The sequence below is a fragment of the Carassius auratus genome, unplaced genomic scaffold (assembly GCF_003368295.1).
Source record: "Carassius auratus strain Wakin unplaced genomic scaffold, ASM336829v1 scaf_tig00024173, whole genome shotgun sequence".
NCBI lineage: Eukaryota > Metazoa > Chordata > Actinopteri > Cypriniformes > Cyprinidae > Carassius > Carassius auratus.
In genome coordinates this window covers 133,080-160,126 of record NW_020525323.1, presented here as the reverse complement: position 1 = coordinate 160,126, position 27,047 = coordinate 133,080, and the positions used below count along the sequence as shown (strand labels likewise).

The 27,047-nt window shown below is 41.9% G+C and overlaps 1 protein-coding gene across 4 annotated transcripts in view; it reads left to right on the top strand.

Annotated features, from left to right (window-relative positions):
• Window positions 1–27,047, top strand: part of tnrc18 (trinucleotide repeat containing 18) — a 61,651-nt gene that overhangs the window by 17,685 nt on the left and 16,919 nt on the right. For 2 of the 4 annotated variants that reach the window (XM_026250374.1, XM_026250373.1), the window contains exons 4-20: window positions 6,918–7,022; window positions 7,862–9,616; window positions 11,914–12,016; window positions 14,283–14,488; window positions 15,064–15,210; window positions 15,387–15,571; window positions 16,182–16,608; window positions 17,307–18,278; window positions 18,654–18,805; window positions 19,309–19,442; window positions 19,562–19,717; window positions 19,795–19,969; window positions 20,096–20,468; window positions 21,242–21,502; window positions 24,991–25,227; window positions 25,946–26,349; window positions 26,731–26,856. In XM_026250374.1, coding sequence (XP_026106159.1) covers window positions 6,918–7,022; window positions 7,862–9,616; window positions 11,914–12,016; window positions 14,283–14,488; window positions 15,064–15,210; window positions 15,387–15,571; window positions 16,182–16,608; window positions 17,307–18,278; window positions 18,654–18,805; window positions 19,309–19,442; window positions 19,562–19,717; window positions 19,795–19,969; window positions 20,096–20,468; window positions 21,242–21,502; window positions 24,991–25,227; window positions 25,946–26,349; window positions 26,731–26,856 — 5,918 coding nt within the window. Of the gene's footprint in view, window positions 1–6,917; window positions 7,023–7,861; window positions 9,617–11,913; window positions 12,017–14,282; window positions 14,489–15,063; window positions 15,211–15,386; window positions 15,572–16,181; window positions 16,609–17,306; window positions 18,279–18,653; window positions 18,806–19,308; window positions 19,443–19,561; window positions 19,718–19,794; window positions 19,970–20,095; window positions 20,469–21,241; window positions 21,503–24,990; window positions 25,228–25,945; window positions 26,350–26,727; window positions 26,857–27,047 lie in introns of all 4 variants that reach the window. The other 2 variants (XM_026250372.1, XM_026250371.1) reach the window with 1 other exon arrangement.

Here is a 27,047-nt window from a genome sequence, read left to right as displayed (position 1 = left end):
ATGTGCAAACTGTAATGAAGCAGAGATCAGTTAGTTACTCACTTTCCGCGCTGACGCAGAGATCATTTGCTTGCTTCAGTGAAAGTATAACGTGCTTAGCGTTGTCGACTCGTACATTACACGTCACGCGCTGATGTCACGTGTCGTTACGGGATCTTCAAGGGTTGTGTGTGAAAGCACGCACATATACCGGGTCATCACTGGCAGTGTGAAAGTGCCAAATCTAGCGACCAGGGACCAATTGCAGGAACACTTTACCCCTGTATTTGCCGGAATGGCAGTGTGAAAGGGGCTAAAGAGAGACATACAAAATGTGCAACGCAGGGGGTTGCGAGGACTGGAATTGAGAACTGCTGTTATATTGTACTGTAGGGCAAAATGTGATTCGTAATGCATTGAGATGCGGATGTGGATGATTCGGAATTGATTCACAAATGTCAAAAATTGATTTTCAATATCTTAATGTTAATTGATAACATGATGTTGATTAAACGCAAAAGGTTGCACACATCTTCGGCATGTTATGGCTCTGACAAGGTTTTGTTCCATCCTCCAAGCATCACCAACTCAAACCATAAGCGATAATGCCCACGCGGCTGCTGCTTTCTCTCGCAGTGGAAGAATTTTGTGCAGTTGAAGGCTGTGCTTCACAAAAGCTATCACAAATCATTCTTGTATTTTATTTATTTATTTTTTTAATATAGATATAGTTCCTGTCCAGGTTAAAAATCTAAATGTCATAAAAACATAAATGATAAAGCACCATAGTTTATGCCCATGCCATCTTACGGAGTGAATAAATAAATCAACTTTTATTTATTCATTAATCACAAGCAAAACTTTATGCACATTAGAGAATTTATTTATCTTGGTGTTTCCGTCCAGCATTTCCTGAAAACTCAAAAAATTAAAAAAAAATTAAAAAAAATACAGATAAAACCTGGCGTATTAGCTAGATGGCATTACCTTATAGATAATGTTATGAGCATATATTTCAGTTTTTCACAGTACATGTATACGATCCACCAATGTAAACTTTAGTGTCAGTGCAATGTTACATCAGCAGGCCCAAAACTCAGCTGTCCACCAAACCGCTTTCCTTTCCCAGAGTTTTGAGATCTTTATTTTGCCCTGCAGTTGCATTACACATTTCCTTCATATTCTCTCCTCCTCACCTCATCCAGTGTGTAAAGTCAAGGCCTTATCTGTGCTCTAACTTCAAACTTGCACGCTCAAGCAAGATGATTCATTCAACACTGAAGCCGTTCCAGCCCCTGCCATTTTGAGAAGACAGAGATTTCAGCTCTCAAAATGGTTCACATGTATACCAAACAATCGAAAGAAAAGCAACGCTAGCTCTGTAAAAGGGCGTGGGTGGATTATTAACAAGGTTTGTTGAAGGGCCTTGTACCCATAGGCCTTTGTTTCAAGTCCCCACAGAGAGAGTACAGATGAATTGTCTAAAACCTTGGCACAGATCAGAGCAAGCCTGCCTCTCTCTGCCTGTGTAGAAATGTGATGAATAGCTGACATTGAAGTGTACTCGGTCTCCGCAGCCTGTGAAAATATTTGAACATGCCTGTTTATTCTGAAGGGTGCACCTGGCTCTTATTAACTGAAGGAAGTCGAAGTAGCAGCTGTGGAATTTGGCTATTTTTACACGAAATGTGCAGAACAATCAGGCACACCGCACACACCCTCTGCTGAGGATTGCATACACTCCGTAATCAGAGGGAAAAAGCGAAGCTGTGCTGTCTGATTTATCTTTGAAGTTCAATTAATAAACATGAATTGCAGCGAACTGTGAAATGTTACAGTTTGTTAGGACACGGGGCTCGTATATGTAGCGGGCATTTGCATGATAACTCCTTGTGTGTCTTTAAACTTTAAAATATGCAATTTATGTGAAATGAGATCTTTGCGAGGACGAGGTGTTCCACAACAGTGTGATGGGTTGAACCTCATCTCTGTTTGTTTTAGATATGATTCAGAGTATCCCAGGAATGTGTCCTCCCTGGTTTTAATTCATGGGCCGATGTGGCTTCGCTCCTTTGTTTTGTCTGAGCATGTGTCTGTGGCCGTTATCTGCAGCGGTCTGTGGTTTGTAATCAGATGCGTGGCTGTCGAGGGCCGCTCACCTTTGGACTGAGCAGGAGATGATGGTGGCTGCAGGGCGGCTCTGTGTGATTGATCGAGCGTCCATGCCTGCCGCTCCCGTCACACGTTGGACTCTGCTCAGAAAGAAATGCCCCTCTTTGACTAAGATGATTTGCTGGCACAGGTAGCGCTTTGATGTTCTCCTGCGCTTCCTGTGGCGTCCCTGGGGTCCAGGTGACAGTTTTGAATACTGATGTGTTTGTGAAATTGGAGATGTATAATAAAGATAATGAAAAGAGAGAGTGTGGAGGCGGATGCACGTTGGCAGAAATTCTAAAAGGTGTCTCTTTCTGGTGCATACGAACGGGTCTGTTGAAATTCGTGCAGCTGCTTCTGACCTTTGCAGCCCCTCTGCGCCTAAATACAGGTCTTGAACCACCTCCTCTCCTTCAAAGCCTTTTTCTATGACTTTTATATAGAACCTCAGGGAACAGTTTTTCTCTTTTATGTCAGCAAGGGTATGTCGTAGCATCTTTGCTTTTGAATGTTAATGGCCTCCTTTTTTGACTGTTCCTTTTTGAGCTAAATTCCCCTCTCCACATGTAGCCCATTTACACGTAACCTTCCATCGTCCTTAGTAATAGATCCCTAAAGAATGAGCTAGGTTAAATGGTTCTGTGCTCCAGAAAACATGCATATCTTTCCTCTTTACAGTCACCAAACCAGTAATTGTAAAGCACCACTTTTTCATTTTAAAATGATTAGTAGTAGTAGTAGTGTTAGTATCAACCATCTACATTGCGAGTAAATCACTCGCATATGCGACTAAATCTTCACTCTGGGTAACTTGATGTCTAATATTAGTCAATGTCTAATAAATTCTCAGGTTTTACTCGTCAGTGTGCGAGTTGGAGTATAAATTTAGCACGGCTATATTTTTACTCGACGAACCGTGCTTCAGAGTTTCTTTCTCCGTCAGGTGATCTGTGATTTTTAGTAATTTATTTTTTCTGTTCATCTGAATGGATGCGAAGCGCACCAGTATTTTTCAGCGTTTAAGAACTGCCGTGTTTCCTAAGTTCAGTTCAAATGACTAATATGCATTCATAAATGGTTACCTGTTTTAACTGTAATTACTAATACTTGATATTATCAAAATATATTTACCGTAATATAATGCTCATCTTTTAAGCGTGTACTTTAAAAGCTGTGCCATTTTACAAAGATTATAACATTTAAACATTAAAGAGATCATATGATGCTTTTTTTTTTTTTAAAGATCATTATTTTGTGTATTTGGTGTAACTGAATATGTTCACACGCTTTAATGTTCATAAAACACATTTTTCAAATAATATACATTATTTTAGGTCCTCTTTGCCCCGCCTCTCTGAAATGCATCGTTTTCTACAAAGTCCCCCTTCCTGACAAGTGCAGTGTGCTCTGATTGGCCAACTGAACCAGTGCATTGATTGGCTGAACACCGCATGCATTCGCTAACTTCATCTCTCAAAATAAATGTAAAGACAGTTAATAATGTCCTTAGTTTAACATACCATCAGTTCAAGCTCAAAAGGGGAACAGGGTCGCGTGACGGACACAGTGATGAAACTTGTTTGTGTTTGCAGTACACAAGCCACAGACAGTTAATAAAGCTGACTCCACTTCGTACACACACACACACACACACACACGCATGCATGCGCTATGCGCAAAACTCTGCATGTGAACATTCAATAGCAAATACTTAAACATAAAATAAAATACTTAATATAAAATGAAATAATAATAATAATGTTTTAATTATAAACTCAAAAAAGAATTGTCCTTACATTCAACAGCTTTTGTTTCCAGCAAATGTCTTAACGTGTAAATATTTGTATTAACATTTAAAAGCTGAACAACTGAGACATTAACTGAAGTTTCTTAGACATTTGATGAACAAAAAATTTATGACTTCCTGAATGTATTGATATTTGATTTAAAATCATGTAAGAAACATTTATATATTGAAAGTTAAAATGGTTCATATTGGTTAATTAAAATGCATACTATATTCTGCCCAGTAATCCTTAAAAAAAAGATTTATTTCCAGTAATCATGAATTAACTGAGAAGTCATGTCATGTACATTCACTGGACAAAATATGTGGGAACCCTGCATCAATGTCAGGAAGTTTCTTTGCATTAGGCACATTGTGGGGCAGAACTGTAGGAAATGGCAGTAGCAATCAAAACTAATTAGTCTGCAGATATCATGTAGCCTGAGACTTTCTCTCTATTTCACCATATAGAAAGGGAGATTAACTGAGATTAGATATGTGCTGTACATTGAGAGCAGGCCTGCCTCCACCACACCCCTCACGAGGCATGCAGAAGAACACCGAAATAAACGTGGCGCTGCGGTTCTAGCCTTGTTGCTAAGAGTAGGATGCCTTCAATCATCTCTTGGTATGGTGTGGGAATGCAGTCAGCGGCATAGCAGTACCCAGTCACCTGAGATGTACTAAATAAAGTGACCGCCTTTGAACCACCGCTTTTCTTACATGTAGTGCCATAAAGACACACACTGTGCAACGTGCAAACAACAAGGCTGTATTTTTAGACCGTCAGTAACACTTAATCTTCTCACGTTACTGTTATCACTAATTACGAAGACTTTACTTTGACTGTGATGCTGCGATTGTAGATAAGTGTTGAGTAACCCTGGTGTTTTATTTGCAATGTTTTGTCTCCGACTCCTAATTAAAATAAGAAACGAAGGCAGTCTTTCCTTGTAAATGTAGCTTGTTTAGACCAACCGAGCGATGAATGTTTTTGCCACCTGTACAATGCATTAATAAACAGCTCAGCCACTAGCATTTTGGCGATCGTGCGGCTAAATAATATTACTGCACTAGCTTTGTGGGCTGACTCAGTTCTTTATTTAGCCTGTTGTTGACACTGTGTTTAAAGCAGCCCTGCTATATCCTAGGAATTCAATCTATGGCATATGAGATCCAAAGAGAGAGATTGAAGACACATTTTGGGTTTCTGAGGCTTTGAGGCTGTTTTCATGCCCCCAATAAAACTTGCTTCAGAGCTCTGGTAATGCTCATATAAATTGGTCGACCTTTGACCCTACCCCTCTATCTACCCTATTTCTATCTCTCTCTAAACATTGTGTGGAAGAACTGACCACTCCGGCCAAACACACAAGTCAATCCATAATGGTTGATGTGACCTGATTTGAATTGCATTGATGGTAAAAACTAATCCATTACACCTAAAACACTCCTGCTGTTGTTCATAAACTGAACTTGTCAATATCTGTGCGCAGAGGAGACCGGTCTGTTCACACCGCAAATTTGCCAAGAATGAAGAGTTTTCTTTACACTTGTTGTAATCTGTTTATTTGGAAATTAGGTCTAACCCTCTGCTTTCTGGCCTCCTTCAGTTGCAGGTATTTGTTGTGAAATCTTAAAAGGTGCTTCAGCAGCCATGTGCCCCCTTAGCTTGGCTGTAAATCCAATATAACGGCTGCTTGACCTTTCTCCAGCAAAGCCTCTCTGAACGTTTTGCAATTTTGCCAGAGGGTTGGGAGAAGCGCACATTCCAGCCTCATTTCGCGCCATTCAACTGCAGCAGAAGCCGCTCTCGCTTCTCGTTTCAGCAGCTAGCATTTAGCGTGAACACATTGTTTACGCCGCACTCTTTGATTTAGTGGTTACTCATCTCTTCAGGGTGTTCTTATGAGTCATTCCAGCACCACCTGACCACTCGCCAAAGTGCCAAGCCTGCATGACGCAGCTGCTGGTGTTCTGAGTAATTGAGTGCTTTAAGACGCGGCCGTCTGAAAACAAACATTTCATTCGCCTGTCCTCATACAGAGTTGCGCTCGGATCTGTGTGCACCGGGGGCCAGGGCGGTACAGGCCTGCCAATCCACTCCATAAAATCAGCCACCGACTTCGTATGTGCCTCGGGTCCTGCTGGTTTTAAATGCAAGCATGCCCCACCCTCAATGCATTGCAAGTCTCACAATGGAGGTTCTGAGAAAAGGATGTGATCCACCGCTTTTGAATGCATCTCCTACAAGCAGGAATGATGAATGCAAATGCATGACCCCATATATCTTCCAGAGGATTACGCTCTAAACATCATCCTCCCCTTTGAATGTCGAGCAATTCTATTTTTAGAGGGCCGTTTGTTCTTAGCCACGACAACCCTTTTGTCTTTCATTAAAGCTTATTTTTTTAAAGGAGGGGGGATAATGTTATGTGTCAGCATTGTTGTGCTTGAGCTTTTGTTTATGGCTGTTTGTAGTGTTTGAGGTTATGAATGTGTATTTGTACGTCTTTGCCCTTGGTGAAATCCTAGATGAAATTCATGACTTTGCATGTGTGAATGGCCGCTCCCTGGTTACCAGATGTCAGGTTTGAGAAATATTTCTCCCCCTTTGCTTTGGGTGGTAATAAGTCAATTTTATGATTGGACTGAGGTGAGCTGCTGCTCCGGCTATGAAGCAGATTCATGAACTGATAAGATAATAAATCGTCAAATCTGTGTATTTGTAAGTGTGCATAATTTGGCTATGAATAATGACACCGAAAGATTTTTGCTCTGCTGGAAAAAGATTTTGTGGACCGGTGTACAGTCAATGACTCGACTGTCGCTATCATAAACTATTTTCAAAGGTTATTGTATTAATGTCCCCTCTGCCTGATGACAGGGAGATGCAGATGCTGCATTAAATACTGGAGATAGTACTGACAGTTTGGGCCACTCCCTTAGTTTCTCGAATAACAGGACTTAACATGTCTGTATTCTCTCTCTTTTCCAGGTTTTTCTCATTTGCCAAGCAGTTTGTACCCCAGCCCTTACATTCCCTTGGGCCACCTTGAGCATCCACAGCTCAGCCAACATGCTCTCTTTGACTCACAAAAAGGTCTGTATATGTCTGAGAAATAACACGTTTAACCATTATCACTGTGATTTGTGTGCGTTTACGACTATCAGAACATTTATGCCTGTATGTGTATATAAAGTTATCTATCAGGGTGAATCTCTCTAAACTGTGAAGAATTATCCAGGTCATGGTTCACCCCAAATTCAAAAGGCAAAAATAGATAATGATGCCTGTTTTAGGACTAATGCAAAATAACAAGTATAGTAATAATAGTAATAATACTTGTTTAATATAAAAAAGTATTAAGTATTTTTGGTAGTTTTCTTGTACTAAATTTATGTAGGAATTCAATGTTCTTGTTTTACTTATTTTATTGTGTATCTTTGTTTTTGTAAACAATTTTTTTTAATTTTCATATCTTGATTTGGGGATTTCTTCATGAAAGTACTAGTAGTGTTTATATATATATATATATATATATATATATATATATATATATATATATATATATATATATGGCTTTCTGAATGTTACACTTTTATTATTTTCTGTAATAAGTTATCAGGTGGAAATTAGGCTTTAGATCTAAAGTGTGTATGGATGAGTTGTTTGATAGATTGCTAGCTATTATGTTAGACAGATAGGACATTGTTTTTGTTAGCATTCATTAACTATTGCTTGAACTTTTACATGGCCTTTGCTATGTACTCTGCTTGCAGATGGTGTCTCATTTATAGTGTGTTAACAATTTAATAATATATTGTCTATCTTTTTATATACTTTCTGCACTTTAGGGCCTTTGAGCAGTCTTATCTTTTACACCAGATGTCTTAAGGTCTGTCATGCTCACTCTTTCTATTTTGTTCTCATTTTCTCAGAGGGGTTTTACCTGCAAGGTTCAGTGCACTCTCAGTCTACAATGGCCAGGAGCCCAGTGGCTCACATGCCCGGCTCCTTCTCCAGGGAAAAGGAGACCCTGCCTTCTCACAAAAGCTCTAAAGACTCAAGTAGGGATCTGGGAAAAGAGAGGCCCTGTAAGAGTGACCTCAGCCACTCCCTCCCAAGGAAGGAACGAGAAAGGCCAAAAGAGGAGTCACGGCCCCACAGTGTGGTGGACCTCACCTTGGATGTCAAGGCGGAAGATGAACGTAGGGTGAGCAACTCTGAGAGGTCTGCGAAAACAGCGGAGCATGCTCGGCATTTCTCTTACCAGCACTCACCTGCTCTGAGCACCACGGACACTAAACCCAAACAGACTCACCAGAGTTTACTTGGCAACTCCGGGACAAGCAGTACCACGCCAACACGACACCTGAGTACAGAACAGGACAGGAGGGACAGGGACCGAGATGATGAAGCCAACCGACCTGGGGGCCACCTTTCCTCCGACAAGCAGAAAAGAAGCGATTTGGTAGCTACATCAGCTGGCACTCTGCATGTGTCGTATGCAAGTCCCTCTTCCCTACAGCCCAACCCATCCCATCTCCCGCCCAGGCTGGTGTCCTCTGGCACCTACCCTCCCCCTCACCACATGCCGCCCAGCATGTACCCGCTCTACTCTACAGCAAAAGAGCCAGGCAAAGAACACAGAGTGATAGCTCCTACTTATGTGCCTTCTGTCGAGGTTTACGATGAGCGAAAAGGGCCAATTCAAATTGCGTCCCAAGCTCGAGATAATAAAAATGACAAGAGCAGGGAGAGGGACTCGCACAGATCTGCCCTGCAGGTGGGGAATGAGAGAACGCATATGGACTACGGTCGGTCCTCCGTTAGGAGCGAGTCTCCCCCTCACGGAGACGTTAAGAAAGACATTTTACGAGAGGAAGGCTCAATAATTAGGTCAAATGGTTTGGCCATGAAAAAGCCCTTGCATTTGGAAATGTGCACAAATAAATCTGGAAACAGCCCAGATGCCAGGGACTTATCCAACACTACATCAAAACACACGATCAAAATGGGATTCGAGAATGAATCCCGCAGCCAAGAGCGGGATAGGGTTCAAAGGTCTACCCATCCGTTTTCTAGAATGGATCCAGCTACGCTCCATTCGGAACAGCATCCGTTGAAGGCCTTAGGTTCTGCTGAACCCAAATGGAAGCCTTTCGAGATGAGCAATTATGCTACCAGTCACATTGCCGCATTGGCTGCCCAACATACTCATGGCACCCGAGGTGAAGAAGAGGCCAAGCGAATGTACCTGGACACTACTGGCTTACATAGACCGATAGGCACTGGTGGAAGTCCCAAGGGCCACGGGGAGGTTTCAGCCATGCAGAGCCTCATCAAGTACAGCGGCAACTTCTCCGGTGAGTCTGGTTCCAGGCACGGATCTGACAGCTGTAGTCCGTTTGGAGGACTGGGGAGCATGAAACTGGAGGCTGGTTATCCCGGAGTGTCCAGAGTTCAGCACCTACCGCCCCAGCAGTCTGGAAAGCAGTTGAAGAAGGAACCCGAGAGACCTGAGAGCGCTAAATCCTTTGGCAGAGAAGGAAGCTCTTCTCAGGGCGAAGCCGAGGTTCGTCATCCACCGGTAGGCATTGCAGTGGCTGTTGCTCGCCAGAGGAACAACAACAGCAGCAAGCCCAGCTTGGTTTCGGACCGGGACAGACAGATTCTTGGAGGAGCCATCAAAGGTCTGTTGCTTCACATCTTTAAATGCATTATTGTTAAAGATATAGTTCACCCAAAAATAAGCATTCTGTAATCTTGTACTCATCCTAATGTTGTTCCAAAGCTATTTTCTTCTATTGAACACAAAAGGATATATGTGACCCGTGCGGGCAAAATAAGATCTGACTCCTTAATGTTAATCTAACAATAAAAGAGGGAATCGCTCGTTGCTCTAGTTTGAACTGTTTTTGTAATTTTAATAATCAATTTATTTTTGATGAATGCACTAAAGGGATTTTTACAATTGATTATTTGTTTTTCTTACTTGAAGGCTTTTGTTTAAATGTAAAATGAAAAGGGTGAAGCATTATTTGTTTTTTTTATTTTATTTGTAAATGTAAAGTAAAACAAAAAGCTATATAGTGATTAATACAGTAATTATTAATAAGGAGAACTTTAGGAAAAGATGCAATGTTGCTAGGTTAGATTTTGATTTCGAACCTTCAGAAACTTAGATTTTTCTTTAAACTGACTTTGCTGACTTGACTTTGAACCGGTTGTAGCTCAGTAATTTTTCATCTGAATCCAACTAATCATTTTGAACATATTTGTAAATTTGCTCATTGTGACTCATTTCTGCCAGCACTGGTATGTAGTTCTTTTTAGGGTCAGAAGCAAATAGCAGCAGAACTAACCCTTTGAGTTGGCAAAAAGTGCCCATTTCTGGTCTCTGTTGTTACATGCTTTCGCGCCTTTAATGAAACTGAAGAACAACACACCGACCCAGTCTTATTTTCCGCGGTTACAGCCCATTTACGTGGGCATGCTTGACAGCAAGGTCGCTCCCTCTTTAGTTTCATTTCTTAAACAGCATGAGCTTTGCTATTGCTTTGGCCCACAGCGTTTCCTGTTAGCATAGGGAGTGTGTTAAACCTTTCACTAAGACACCGCATGCCCGCCTGCTTATAAACATAATTTACAGAGCTCTACTAAATGTGGCAAACAAGCAGTGCATTCAAATATGACTTTAGGTTTGTTGCTTAGCAATTGAATCTGCTTCGGAAAGGGACAGAAAAGGGTGGGGAGAAAGGCATTCATTTATGTCCTCTTGTGCGCAAGGAAATTGCAGTAATAACATTAGTCCCCACACTCCGAGAGAACGTTTGAATTTACATTTAAAACAAGTGTTGGGGACAGAGCTTTGCTTGACTAATTTGCCCTCTTTTTGATGCAAACGGATAGCATGTCGGACAGGCTTTTGGTAACCTTGGAAACAGACTGAAACCTTTTCCCTGGAGCATGACAGAGATCTGTGTGCACTTTCGTCCCCCTCCTCGGTTTAGAAGAACACAATCTCTTCTCAGCTGCTGTCTGTCAGCACTGAAAGGTTCAATACACTCCTAACTAAATCCCGCTCAGATACTTTCTGCACATTTATCTTTCACTAAACAGGACTGTGTAGTTGTGGCGTTTTGAACACAGACTTCAAAGGCTCTTTAAATTTAGTTTGAATTCTGAAATGCCGCTTGTTTTGTCTGGTGATTCTCCAAATGGCTCTGTCTCTATGAAGAGCAGTCTGAGCCGTATATGACACTACACTGGCGTTGAAACATTGATAAGTGATTGATGGGCCTCAGTGGGTTCTTGTAAATGTGATCTGTTACTCTGCATAGGTTCCCGGTGGGTTTTTTCCTCTGTGCGGTCTGTCCGTAATCTCATAGATGTGTAAGACACTGCTTATGACTGGTGCTGAGTGTCCGGACTGATAAACACCCTTAGAGTTTGGGCTATTTCTGGAGCGGTGTATTTATAAAGAGAAAACCGTAACATTTAAGTCTTGCCAGACTGGCAGACCTTGTTTTGTTGTTTGTAAGCTAAGAATGGTAAGAAATGTGTGGTGTATCGGTATCAAACATATCTTAAATAATGACAATTTTTTATAACATTGGCAGATACTATGAAGTTAGAGGTCCCTCTTTATATTATGATGCCTTAACATGTACTTACATCAATGTACCTGCTGTTGAGGTGGGATGGGGAAAGGTTAGGGACTGGTTTGGCGGTATGGGTAGGTTTAAGAGTGGGTTTAGGTGTAAAGGATGGGTTAAGTGTAATTACAGTTAAAGTTACATGCAAATAATTTAAATACAATGTAAAAACATGTATGTACACAATAGGTGCATGCATTGGATCAAATGATTCATTTAAATGTAAGTGCATAGTTAATGCAACCTAATATAAAGTGGGTTCAAAGCAAATTTGGTAAAAATATTTTGGAACTGATGTCAATGTCTTTAACTGGTGGTGTAATGTCCTGTAGGCCCAATCCACACAGAGGAAGAGCGAGGAGACGAGAGGACGCGTCATGGGGACGAGCGCCTGCTGTCAGGACGTGTGGAGCGCGAGCAGGAGAAAGTGTTAAGGTAAGATGAGAGTTTATAAGTGCTGGCAAAAAGCACCTTGGGCACTTTGAGTGCGTGTTGGAGCGAGCTCTCAGAAAATGTACTGGGCATTGGTCTAGCTGCTAATTCAATCCTGCGTTTTAGTTGTATTAGGTCAGAAGATCTGGAAAGATTTATATTCATGTAAACGTCTCCGTTTTAGTTCACAAGTCATTTCTTAGGATAACTTTTCAAACTCTTATGTTTGAGGTTAGTAAAGGTTTATGTTTCACTGGCTGTAAATTTTAACTGTGTGGTGACAGCTGTTGATGTTGCTTTAAACAAGACTGAGGGCTGAAATCACATTGACGTTGGTCATTTTTGTGGTAAGCCATACACTCAGTTAGAGGAATAGTGTGTGTGTGTGTGTTTGTGTGTATTTTGTATTCAAAATAGTTTAACAAAGAAATTAATAGTACTACCTTTTAAATATTATATAGCCTAATAAAAGCATTTTTATTTTACATAGTGCCTAAAGCTTATCACATGATTGGCCATTTTCTAAGTAAATACATCATGGCTCACTGGTGGCATTGGTGGTGTCCACATTGTTAGCTGTCAAGACCAGGAAAAAAAGATGATTTTCTACTAGGAAAAAGAAAAATGAAAGTCTCAGCATTAAAATATGGGTATTTTCCACATCTTTCACTTTCTAATGTCAAATGGTATATAACCTGCGGCTGGCTCTTTTTTTTTTTTTTTTGCTATACAAAGTCAAACGTGTCAACTGTTTTGGTTCAGAGGTTTGATTGAAAATGGAATGGGACGTTTTTACAGTTTTCTCCAAAAAGCACAGCATTGATCTGAAAAAGAGTGCTAGTGATTGATTACATTTTTTTTTTTTTTTTTTGAGCCCTGATGTTGTGTGGATGCTGGTGATATGGGCGACTAATGCATAGATGCCCTGTGAAGGTGACTTATTTAAGTCAGCGACAGCTTGAATGTGTGGATCTTTAAAGATACTCTCTCTGCTGCCTTGGTAGAAGCTAGTTTATTATCTCAGCAGACATATGTGCCGATATGTGCCAAATAGATGCTTTTTTTTTTTTTTTTTTTTTTTTTAAAGCCTGGATGAAAGTGTTAATTAAAAGCACTTTTTTGCTAAAATAATTCACCTTGTTGTAAGGATTAAGCATATCCAGCCAGTGCGAACCGATTTTTGTTTCTTTGATTCCACACACTGGCTAATGGTGCAACATTTTACTTTCATTGGTCACACTCTCAGTGTGGTTTTCTTTAGAGTGGAAGGGTTTATGGCAACAGTTCTCAGCAAATATGAGCCCATTTTCAAAGTGTGGCTCTCATTTCGAGGAGCAGAAAAAGTCAGTCTTCCCCACTGGGGAAATTGGTGCTTATAAAAGCGACTGGCTCTCTCAGCAGGATTCCGCCCTCAGTGTCTGTCCTTAAGTGTAAGGCAGAATAGAAGTCATGGACTGGGGAATTTGTGTCTCAGTCAGGGATAAATGGCCACCAGTCTTCCTGTTGGGCTTGAATAAGCATTCTTTTGCAATGTAAAATTATCCATGGCATTTTACTGGTTGTCAAATGTGGATGCCTGGATATTGGCAATTGGCAATTAAAGGAATAGTTCAACCAAAAATGGTAATGATTTACTTCCTCATATTGTTCCAATCCTGTGTGATGTATTTCTTCCATCAAACAAAGGGTTTTTTAGGGATTTTCTTGCTATAGTGAAAGTGCCTGTTGAAATTCAAATGAAAAAAAAAAACACCTTAAAAGCACCTTTTTAGTTTTTCACTTTCAGTCGGAAAAAAACCTATGAAAATTTTGAAAGAATACGAAAATAATTACATAATTATTGGAATGGCAATGAACTGTGCTTTTAAGGGATAATGCTTTATGGGGTTTTTAGGGTTATTTCAGTAAAAATAGCTTTCAGATTTGTTGAAAATATGTAGTGAAGTATATGTACTGAACATTCTTGACCAAGTGTCTTGAAAATTTTGACACTTGACCAAAAACTTTTTTATTCTTTATTGGGAATAATAAATGAATAATAATAATATATATATTTTTTGTACCCTAAAAGTAGGATCTATTTGAATATATTAAGGGATATTTTTGCATCTTTTAGCTGCCACGTTTCTTTTAAAGTTAATGTGGCAGTGTTTTTTATTGTTATTTATTTTTTAACTACAGAAGCTTTTGTTGGGATGTTGACTTTCATGTGCAAGACTTTGTTATAGATTGGTCAACCACTAATAAGTATATCTCTTGTCATTCATAGAGAGAATAAAGAGTTGGCAGACTACACTCAGATGCATCCACCTATGGTGCCTGCTAGCGGACTGAATCCCAACCTGATGGTGACTGGTGGACCGACTCTGGCTGGTGCGGGCCGCTGGCCTGCTGACCCCTCCTCCCACCTGGCCTCCCACCCGTGGCTGCCCCGGCCAGGAGCCCCCTCCATGTGGCTGTCTGGTTCTCCATATGGTATCCACCTTTTCTTCGCTTATGCCTGTTGTATAAGAATAATGTCATGTTACAACAAGCTATTGCCTTTATTCTTATTTTAATGAGTACGGTAATAACTGATTATGGGTCATGGACCTTGGAATGCTGCAGAACTGTGTTGTGAATGGGATTGGACGCTGAGTTATTTCCTCAAGACAGTCTGTTGCCCTGCCAGACGGCCCGAGCGTTTTGTCTAGGCTGAGTGTTTTAGCCATTCTTAGAAACAATCAGTCTCACTCTACATCTTCCATCCAAGAATAACAGCGAACAGCACGGTCAGTTCACAGTTGTCTGACATTTGAGTTTCTGTCTAGACTTCACTTTAAAAACAAAGATGTCCCCTAAGTAAATTGCTGTAGTTAAACTGCTGTGCCTCTTGGCAGGATTTCAACGAGGTCCATGCTCCACACACAAGGGTGAGATTATGGTGGGAATGGTGTTTCTCTTGGGAATTAACTCTTGAGTGTTTCACGAAGCTTCCAGAAAGCAAGTGCAAATGGACCATCAACAACAAGTACAGTGAACCCAACCATTTTCCTCTCTGTTGTGTACAGGTCTAGGTCCCCCTTCCCTTCATCAGGCGCTGCCTCCAGGATATTCTCCTGCCTTGACAGGCTCCCTCCCCCCACCTTACCAGTTTGCCCGAGATCCTCAAACCGGGCAGGTGGTGGTTATTCAGACGGAGCATCTGCCACACTATGGTAGGTCCCATGTATTCGTCACAGTTTCTGTGTTCATGTTTTCCTGTGTTTCCATTCTCACACACACACATAAAACATGCATTTCTAAAGGTGAGTGGGAGTGATATCCCTGACACATAGCAGAATAAATCTACTTGATGTGTGATGCTGAAGTATTCCTCCTGTTCTTTTAAAAGCTGAGATGTTAGAGCGAGGCCCCCCGCTGTGGTCGGCCATGTACCCGGCAGCAGGAAGCACTCTGCAGCATGCCCATCAGCTCCAGCTCCTCTCCCACCAGCAGCTCCTGCGCCAACAGGAGCTCTACATGATCCAGCACCAGACCGCACAGGTCATGGAGCTGCAGAGGAATGCACAGTTAGTGGTATGAGGCTCTTTGTCTGTCAGTGTCATTATAATCATTGGGAGGCATGCCTGTATTTCCCATTTTGTAGTCCTTAAAGGATGAGTCCACTTCCAGAATTAAAATTCCTTGATAATTTACTCACCCCCATGTCATCCAGGATGTTCATGTCTGTCTTTCTTCAGTCGCAACGAAACGAAATTACGTTTTTTGAGGAAAAAATGCCAGTTTTTTTCTCTCCATGTAGTGGACTTCAATGGTGGCCAACGATTTCAAGGTCAAATCCCATTTTCTCATCCAAACTTTAAAATCATCCGACATCGTTGTTTTGACTTTTTGTATTTTTTATCAGGAATTTTTTATCCTGGAAGTGGACTTTTTGCACCAACTCAGGATGTTCAACATGAGAAACAGGCATGAAAGCTAAATGCAGGCATCAACTTTTTATATAAAGTCCAAAAAATTGTACTGTGGCATTTATTTTTATAATTTTTTTTTATATATATTTAGATTTTTGTTTTTATAAATTTTAACGTGTTTTATACTTTTTGAACATTATGTAATAAACATATATTTTGACATTTTTTGATTAGGCTTGAACATTTTTTTATTTGTTTTTACGATGGTGCAGGAGAGATTAAATGCAAGTCAAATGAGGACAGATTTGGAGGAAAAGTCAGACAAGAGAGGAGCTGAAGGGGCCAGATCCAGTCTCTCGGGCATCCCCACTCCAGCCCTGCACTCACGCAAGCCTCCCCCACGCTCCCCGACCCCCTCCACCTCATACAGCAAAGCCCTGACACCGCTGCCCGTCCCACTGCTGCCTTCACCTGTCACTGCACTGAAGTCTGAGGACAGACCCAAAGTGGAGAAGCCCCTCCCTCAACAGCACTACTCCCATCCGTCGTCGCCTGTCTCTCACTCAGTCAGCCCTGCTTCAGCATCACCTTCTCCTGCCTCCCCCATCCAGACCAAAGAGGAGTCTGTGGAAGTGCCTGAGAAAGAACCACTCAGTCTACAGAAGCAGCCTTCTACTCCCTTCCCATCCATTTACCATGGTAAGTGGGAAGATCAGCTTTCCCTAAATTAAATGTCCAAGATTGAGTCTGCTTAATATGGTCACAGTCGCCTCAGCTGTAGATCTGCATGATCTTTTGAAATAATTGTTTATTTGCATATTGCACAGTAAATGAGAAGCACACTAATCAAAAACCGAAAGGAAAGCTGTTTAATAATGCACGGCCATTAATCACCATAGGGCTGTTTTTAAGGAAATATGTTTGGGAGGGGACTGAGAATCCACACAGGACTGCAGTCAAATGCAGTGTGCTATTCTTCATGTCAGAATGTGCAGGGTAGTGCAGTCTTAATGAGTGGCCTGCAAATATCCCCACATATGGGATTACCAGCTGCCACTTCACTGGAATAGAGACTTCTTGTGACAGCAACCCTTTTGTACCCGTATCCCCTGGCGGTTTCCCTTTAAAAATGTTCAATGCTCAGAATAAATAGATTTTCTGCTCACGGTGCATTCTGAATATGTGAGTTTGCATGAACGTGTTGGCCTATGTGTATATATATGGGCTTTTGGGTTGCTTGTGCTGAAGCCATTTGGTTCATGAAAGTTTCATAAAGCCACTGTGCCGAAGAACCTGTGGGGTTATTAATCACTTTGTCACTCTGTCGCAGGGAACTAAAGCCCCTCTACTCTATGCATAAGCACCTCAAAAACCTGTCTCTTCTGTTTCTTTGGCAGAAATTCCTCCGGGCTACCCGTACCAATCGATAACGGCACCTTTCGGCAGCCATTACCCCTACCTCCTCCAGCCGGCTGCTGCTGCAGATGCTGATGGCCTGGCTCCAGATGTGCCGTTGCCGGCTGAGTCCTCCGAGCACTTGGCGACCGCCGCGGATGTCAAACCCAACCACTTGTGTTCTCCAGTGGTTGTGGAGCCACTTCAGCCATCCAGAGAGCCAGAGTCCATGGAGGAGGGCGGCACACTGTTCAAAAAAGAGCCAAACCTGGAAGACAGCAAAGACGTCCTGAGCCGGGAAAGCCTCAGGCTAGCAACCATCACCACCCAAGACTCTAGCTCCCCCACAGAGGCCGACGCACACCCTAGAGACAAAGCCACACCATCCCCAGATGAGGAATCAGATGAGGAAGATAGAGAGGTTGTCAAAATCGATGCTGCCGCCTCAAGCCGTCCAGGGCTGTACAAAACATCTAGGCTGGACTCTGAGAGAACCACCAGAGAAGAAACTGAAGAGGCCTCGATTGGTCTGGTAGACCAAGTCTACAAATCCTCATCTAGTTACACGGACGCACACCATATGGTTTGTGACATCCAACCAGCAAAACCACCCTCAGATCTCTCTGATAGCCTGAACCCAGTAGACCTCAGAGATCCTGTCCCGGACGCTCAACACCTGGAGTCCATTCTTGACAATCCTTTCCTTCCTAACAGCAGCCCTCCTCACCTTCAGCCCTCTTCCGCACCGGTGGCCATCCTGCCTGAAGACCCGATGGCAGGCATGCTTGCCCTGGTCACAGCCAGTGAGCTTCCGCAGGCCGGACCGGTGCCCATCCTGGCAGATGCGTGTAGCTCTAGATCTGAGCTCTGCGTAGGCGTCAGTCCCCTGGAGTCCACTGCTCTGGAAGGCATGGCCCTGCTCAGCCAGATGGCAGAGCTGGAGATGCAGAGGCAACCCAGAGATGACACACAGGGTGAGTCTCGTTTCAGAGAGAGGAAGGGAAATCTGAAGGATGTGGGACTTGATCTAGCGTGCTCCAACAGTTCTCAGGGAAGCGGGGTGGCTGGGGAGAGAGATTTGCTTGCTGTAGTGTGCTGTAAAGTCAAATGTGCTGAAACAAGCTCAGAAATAGTTTCAGCTCTAGTGAATATATTCAAAATTTGCTGGAGTGTGCTTGTGCTTCTTGTTCTTCATGCAGCTTTTAGAGTAAAAACATGCGTTTAAGGATATATCTGTCAGTCTGACATGAGAAACACCCATATATACTGATGTATTGGAGAATGCAAGGCTGCCCTGTGCTCCCTAGAGGTAATTAATGTTGCTATCGATCGTGTGTTTGTGTGTGCAGCTGTAATGCTCTGTGGACTGGAGAGTCTGCTGGAAGCCGGCAGGCAGGTCCTCCTGGAGGCCATCGAGTGTCAACCTCAGATCAGCATCCGTCTCCCCCGAGAGCTCAACCCTAATAAGAAATACAGCTGGAGACAGAAGAAAGATGAACCTGTATGCTTGCCTTTTTATTACTCTTTTTATTTTTTTCTCCCTCTTATAAACCTCTGCTTAAGTCTTTTTTGCTCTCAAAATGGTGATTTAAAAATATTTTTGTTGATTTAAATACAATCAATGTGAACATTTTACATTTGTCATGTTTACAAATTGAGGTGTTTGATGTTTTAACTTCTAAGCAGTGTTTACAAATTCCAGTAGAATTTAAATGTTTGTTTTCACTGTTTACAGTTAGTGGTGTTTAATGTTTTAAAATTTAAGCAGTGTTTGTAATTTCCAGTAGCATTTGATATTTTCTTTGTAACTGTTTTAACTGTGTTTTCAGTTAAACATTTAAATGCAGTTTAAATGCAAAATCCAACACCATTTAAATTATTACATGTATCAATGTTTACTTTTTTTTCAAAACATTTGGCATAGCTAATTATACTTTTGTTGCTGCTTAGAGTACCAGCTATGGAAGTCCAACCACAGACCGTAATCTTGTTTTCCTCTCTTAGATGTTCTCCAAATCCTCTTTGGAGGGAATGGACACCTCAGAAGTGGACTACCGTGTGAGACTCGCTGAGCTTCAGCAACGTTACAAAGAGAAGCAACGAGAGCTGGTCAAACTGCAGAGGCGGACAGACAAAGAGTGAGTCTCCCAATTAACATTACCTCCCTTCATACCACTTCATTAAGACCAGGAATGCAAATCTATCTCGTTTAATCCCTCTAACAAACAGTCTGCTATTTGTGATCCCTGTGATTCAGAGATAAACGTCAGCAGCAGCAGCAGCAACAACAGATCCAGCAGCAGGAGAAGAACAGAAGTTTAGCCCGCAGGGGCCCGGGACGTCCCCGAAAGAGGAAACATGGCCTATGCACACTATCTCCACCCTCCAGCAAGCTGGATTCGAAGTGTGTGAAGTGAGTGTGTTACTCATAAGGCCCAGCTGTGCTCCACATGGCCTGCCCTCCAGCTGAACGCTCTGTTGTTTTTGCAGGTTGGGCAGAAGCGTGCTTTACTCAGAGGACTCAGAGAGCGGGGAGGTGCTGAGGAAGCGCTTTCGGGCCTCTAACCGAGATGAGGAGGAGGAGGAGGAAGAGATTGCATTGAGATTGAAGAAGAAAAAAAAGAGCTGGAGCGAGCAGGAGGCTTCTTCAAGCTTCTCTCATGAGGTTGGTCTCTGTTATACTGGAGTGGATTTCTTGCTCCTAAATATCTGAACATTTTTGCTTTTGAAGAACATGCATGCTGTATCAAATAAAATCCATTCATTGCATTCATTTCATCTCTTTTAACAGGCACCTAAAATGGCTGTGAAGAAGAGCCGAGTGAGCATGCAGGAGCAGTTGGCATCCAAACTCGATAAAGCCTTGTCCCTCACTAAGCTCAGCAAACTCAGCAAGCCCTCTTGTAAGTTCATAGACGGTTCCTCAGGGAAGTCCAGGGCTAGTTCTGGAAGCAGAGTCCCTATGCTCACCGATATAGACATGAGAGTTAAGATGGGGAAATCCTGCCTGTCGAAAGATCTCAGCATCTTTCACAAGTCTTTCAAAGGAGGTAAAAGCAAAATGGCAGCCAAAACTAAGCCTTCAGATCCATGCCTTAAGGGAAAAGGCCAGCGGAGAGACCCTTTTTCTCCAATGAGGTCAGAGATCAGCAGCTATTCTAACAGTAAGTCAGACTTTTTGTAAGTGGAATTTTTTTGTTGTTGTTGTTGGTTCAAGTGTTTTGTTAGTAATATAAATTGGTTGCAAGAACCCCAGGGGCTTTTTCCTTCTAAATATGTTTTTTTTTTTCAACTTAGATAATGGAAAGTTTTTGTTGATAACTATCTACAATTATGTGTTTATGGTAATATCTTTTAATAAAGTACCGCGAGGTGCATTTAGATGATACTAGGAGCATGTATCAAAGTAATGGTATTAATCAAGGGGTGGGGGGTTGATACATAACATTTATAAATAAATGCTGTCCTGATATATAAATGTATTTATTACCGTTCAAAAGTTTGGGATCGTTACGATTTTACTGATGTTAAATCAGTAAATGAGTCTCACCAAGACAGCCTTTTTTTCATAAATACAGTAAAAAAACATAATATTATTTTAGTTTTAAAGGAACTGTTTTCTATTTTAACATATTTTAAAATGTCATTTATTTTCAATGGCAAAGCTTAATTTTCAGCATCATTACTCTAGTCTTCAGTATCTTGATCCTTCAGAAGTCATTCTGATATACTGATTTGCTGCTCTAGAAACGTTTCTTATTATCATGTTAAAAACTTGCTGCTTACTATTTTTGTGGAAACTGTGATGCATATATATATAGATAGATAGATAGATAGATAGATAGATATAGTCTGGTATAATAGTTTTGAATTGGTTTTTAGTTTATGGTAATTCTGGACCTCTATCCTGAGTGAGATCTGTTGTGATTTGTACCAGACACAGATTCAGAGGAGGACGATTCCCTGAAGGATGGCTGGCCTCCCAGCTCCATGTTGGGAAGAACAGGCTCCCGTCCACAGCTCCCCGGCCTGTGCAGCACTCCATCCAAGAAAAAGCGCTCATCAGCCAAGAGAGCATCTTCATCTTCGTCTTCATCACTCAAGTCCAAGCAGACGGCCAAAGAGAGGAAACATAAGCACTTTGCTTTATTGCTACAGGAGGCAGGAGTCAGCTCCTCTGAGGACTCATTTGACCAAGGTTAATAAAGCATACCTCACTATGCACAGAATCGAGAAGGCAGCCTCTCGGTTTTAGCTCTTTTTTTTTGGTCTGTCTTGTATTTTTAACCATGACCATTGGTCATGACGACATTTTTCCTGAGAAGCCATTTTAAGATGCTTGCGTCAGAATTTGCTACCTCACATCCAGTATATAATATAATCGGCTCTTGTTAGAGTCACTTCGAAATGGTTTTGTTTTTTTTATATGGGAATGTCTTGCCATTGTGCATTAAAATGTGTGTGGCTTTGGAAAGTGTTCTTTATTGTATTGCAGTTTGGTACCCAAGCTTTATTAAACATGCTGATTTAATTTTTACTGAAAGTAAAGAAGTGCAGTGTTCTCTGTCTCTTTCGCTTCATCTCCTGCTGTAGAGTGTTAGATTGCAACGCTCCACACTCCTGGTTTCCTCTGTTGTTCAAATATCCCTTTCATCAGTGAAGAGCTGTCACAAGGAGATCTTCACATAAATTCAGCGCTCATGAGCAGTGCTGATGAGATTCATTAGGCCAGATGACTTTGAGCAGCATAACAAACTTCTTGTTAGGTTCTTCAAAGAGATCAGATATTTAACAAACAAGAAACTGTTGAATTCAGATGAGATGGATGTTGGCTAACATTTTCTACATTTAATAATATTGTAGACATTTTAATTAGTCCTATAAACTAACGTGAAAGCACTGGTAGTAGAGCATACTACCTTTATAAATGCATTTAAGTCACTGAATCAACATGCACACAACCAGAATTTGACCTGCGATCATAAATCTTGAACCGCTCCATGAAGTTTTTTCCACTATGGTAAATCTGTGAACAGGCAAAGCATTGTGGGATATTTGGAAAATAGGGAGCTCCCCGGTTTACTAAAAAAAAAATGAATAACCTAGCTTCTCTAGACTGCTCGCTCTCTCCCTGCAGCTGCTTGGCCATCCCTCCACCTCTGACCCCTTCTCCTACCCATGATGCTTTTGAATGTCTATCGGTCTGTGCGTTTGCTTGTCCTGCTGCAACAAAATAAGAAGCGAAGGGCTTGGCTGGGAGTAGAGCAGCCAGCTGTTCAGCGTGAGGTCACTATCCATGTCACCTGAGCCTTGAGCATTGTTCTGTAAGTAGGCCACCACCCTCTTCTGATGTGACTTCTCAATCATTTCTGCTAATTTGTGCTTATACTGTTACAGAACCAAAACACTAACAGACAAACAAAAAAGACTGGATAAAAAACCAGGTGTTAAAAATACCTTTGAAACATGCTCACCTCCTGTTATATGCCCTCAAGCCATGGTTATGTTTGTATTTGGTTGAATATATATATAATTTAGGAGATCGCCATCTTCTCCATCACAATAATCTTATCTTCCTACTTCTTCTTCACAACCTTGTTCTTCATCTTGACCTTCTCCTTCACATTCTTCTTTACCTTCACCTTTTTCTTCTTCACCACCTTATTTTTGGTCATTAATAATTTAATGTTTTAAAGGTTTTCTACATCTGCAAGGTTTTGATTTATTTGGCCATTTTTATGTAATTAAGTAGTGTTTCTCTTTGATGTTGGTAACGATTTCATGTGTTATTAAGATTGCTATGTATAAGCTTCAATTATTTGATTCATTTTTTATTGTTTTCCCTTAATAATATATAATTACTATAATTTTAGTTTCATAATTTTTTTCATAATTTACCGCAAAGGAAGCAAGAGGTTTAAATTGCAAAAGAACATAACCATGAGTGAAGTGGTTAATGGTCTGAGTTGAGTCTCAGGAGCCATGGAGGACTGTCCTCACAGAGCCTGCTTTGTGTTCCTCAGCTTTCTTCTTCCTGTACACATCCTCTGCTTGCTGTCACTTCATGTGATACATGTCTCAGGTTTTAATGCTTTGCTTTGGAACATAACCAATCTGCTACCAATTCAATGTCTTTAACAAACTCACCTCTGGCTTCAGCTACTCACATCCTGTGTGTCTGTCTCAATCACCCTCCAGAGAATGAGAGAAAAAGGGGTGTTGCTTAAAGTGGGTACCTACTGTCTTACAGTTAGTCCTTGAGAGTTTTTTTTTTCTTTATCAGTTTAGACAAGCTCCAAACTGAAGAGACTGTTAATAATTGATGACTTTCTTAGTCAGGGATTCTGCCAGCAACCCTAGCTTTCAGCAGCGCTTGTGGCTTATTTCTATTCCCATTTTTCCCTCAAGTGATTCAGCTCATTCAGCACATTGGGCAAGGCCACTTTACTGACTTCTCTTATTTGGTTTGGGCTTTTGCATTCCCAGCCCCTCTCGATTTGGAACGAGCCAGCAGCCATGTTGATTTTAAATCCTGCCCTAAAGCTCTGAAGGCTTGAAAGCTGCGCTTGCTAGATCCTGCCTGCCCAGATTAGTATATGCTGCCTGCATGAAACCAGGCTTTGTCCCCCACCAGTAATCTTGTGTAGTGGTGGGTGGGCTGCAGTGTTTGAGCAAGAACACATGAATCTAGAGAACGTCGGCTTCTGCGGTTCTAGATTACAGTGGATATGTGAAAGTGAAAAGAACGGTATGCTGGCAGAATGATGCATTAGTGATAGTAAGCTAGCATTCATAGCAATGCAGGTTAATTTGATCGTTTTATTGTTCTAAACTAGCAGGGGAAATGGTCTTTATATTTTGGATATTTCTTATTCGTTTGTATGGGATTGAGGTGTTGTGTTCACGGAAGATGATTGAAATGAATAGTTCACACAAAAATGAATATTTTGCCATTTACTTCCTCTCATGTGATTCCAAACCTATGATTTATTAGTTTATTTCCAAATTCTGATTTTTTTTTTCTCCATGCAATGAAGGTTAATAGGCTCTGAAAAAACATTGATTAGACCCGGTTTACTTCCACTGTATGGACAAAAAAAAAAAAACATTCTTCACATTATCTTTGTTCAGCAGAGGAAAGAAACTCATACAGGTTTGGGACGACATGAAGGTGAGCAAATAATGACAGAATTTTCATATTTGAGTAAACTATTACTTTAAACCTGGGCAACTCCAGTGCAGGATGCCCAGTGCCCTGCAAACTTTAACCTCTATTTAACCCTCTATTTAATGTCTGCACACTCTTAAAAATAAAGGTTCTTTATTTTTCCCACTGCACAAAAGATTCTAGCGAAAAAGGGTTCTTAAGATTAGTCAAATGTTCTTTACACCAAGAAAAAAAGTGGTTCTTTATAGAACTGTTTGCTTTAAGGTTCTTTGAGAACTCTAAACTGGTTTTCCAAAAAAAAAAAAAGAAATGATGAAACCTTTGTTTTTAAGAGTGTAATAGACAAGTAGTTCTTAACGCCTGTATTAGCTTGTTTGGTGGGGGCTCTAGTTAAACTCAGCAGGACACTGGTCCTCCAGGTCTAGAGTTGAAAAGCTCTGCATTACAGGCATCATCAGTTTCTGAACCTTACATGTTTCGCCAAAAATCCTAAATTAATTTCTTCCCACTGTTACCAGAGTATTTTACCGAACGGGATGATTATGAGGATGATGATGATGAAGATGGGTATGATTACGAGCTTGATGAAAGCGACGGCCTGTGTTCATCATCCATAGAAGAAAGCGGGCTGGGTCTTCTGGCCCGCTTCGCCGCCAGCGCTATCCCGAGCCCCGTTGTCACCAATCCGCTCTCCGTTGTCCAACTGGAGGCTAAACAGAAAGCCAAGAAGAAAGAGGAACGACAGAGTCTTCTGGGTAAGGAAGTGCTTTTTTCCCCCTATGCTCTTAGTTTCATCCGTAATCGCTTAAATGTGACACCAGCTGCTTTCCCAAGCCCATGGGACTTGAATTCCCAGGTGACAAGGTGATGCATTGTTATTGGCTGTCTTTTGTTGCGCTGTGTCGTGCATGTGCGCCGGCGAGCGAGAGAATTGAAAGGTGCTGGCAGATGAAAACACATTGTGCTTGGAGCAGTCACTCAGTAGGGGTGTTATTCAATGTAGACACCCATCAGTCGTGCCCCACCTTGAGAATGGAGTGTCATTATCCCACCGCCGCATTTGTGTGTGTGTGTTTGCTGCGCCGCTTGCGCTCGCTGAGCATGTGATGCTGACAGGCCTTGCTTTGATGAGGTTGTGCTGTGATCCTGAGCGGCTTCCCAGCAGTGCACACGACAGGCCTGCCAGCGGAGACCAACAGCCGCCTTCATTAACTATTCCAAGACCCTGCAACAACGCTCGGACTTAATTCTACCCCCACATCTGGCCCTGTTTATATCTCACATGTGCACATTATATTGTCGTACTTCGTTTGCAAATGAGTTGACCGCATGTAGATGGTTTAAATTATAGCAGATGGCCTAGTATTTACATTACTGGTGTTCTTTTCATAAAAGGCGCTTTGCGTTTATGTGCGAGTGCATTTACTTTGCATGCTTTAGTAATAACTGAAGGTTATGTCTTCCGGATTGTAGGCACGGAGTTCGAGTTCACAGATTCCGAGAGCGACGTTAAGATGAGAAAGAAGTTACCGTCGCTGTTGCACGGCAAATGGTCGGCTCCTGAGCTCCCGCTCTTGCCGCCTGCGAGTGTCATGCGTGACGACTCCAGCCCCAGCAAGCGTGGACGCAAACCCAAGAAACCCAAGTCTCCCCGGGAGTTCAGTTTCGACCTTACCGCTGACGGGAGCGAAGACGAACAATGGACACGGCGGAGGAGCGAACGCATCTTCCTCCATGATGCTGCCCAAGCCAACCCCATCTCCCCGTCTGGCAAAACTCCTCTTCCGCTTACTCCCAAATCCGTCCGTGGCCCCAAAGTGGCCCCGCAGAGCCCCAAGGAGCTGGCCAAAGGCAAGGAAACGAAAGACCCCAACAAGGTAAGCCCATTTATGTAGACCAAGTTCTATGTGCCAGACACAACGAAACAGTGATGGCGCCTGATAGCAGCAGGTGTCTTGCTACATTTGTTGGACAAGAAAGCCTCCCGCTGTGAGTGTCATGTTGTTGGACACAAAAGGGTGACTGCTGCTTGCCAGGCTACAATTACCAGCCATCACCGAATCCTCCCTCGTTTTTTTGTTTTGTTTTATTATTTATTTATTTTTATAGTGTTCAGTGCAGACTGCCTATTAATGTTTGCTTGCCTATCCAGTGCAGTGTGGGAGAACTGCCTGGTTTTGTCATGCATTTGTCTGAGGCTTTTCACTCTGGTCCATGCTGATGGTTTGGTTTTGTATCTGGTTTGAATGTTCCAGAAGAAGAGGGTTAAGGAGATCCCCCTGTGTCTGCCCCCACCGCAGCTCTCCAGCACACCCTCGGACGGCTCCGCAGCTCTCCCTGTCAGCCCAGGACGCAAGAGCAAGGTGAAGCCCAAAGCCAGAGAGGTAACTTGCCTAACACTGCAATGCTAATAAGTCATCAACTGGCTGATATTTTGCAATATTTTAACTCATGAACAGAAATTAGTTTCCTCTTTAGTCGATTCCAAGATCTACTAACAACCATCAACTGGGATTTTTTTTATTTTTATTGTTTATTAAAAACAGCAGTGGTTCAAAAAAGTTTGTCAAAGTTT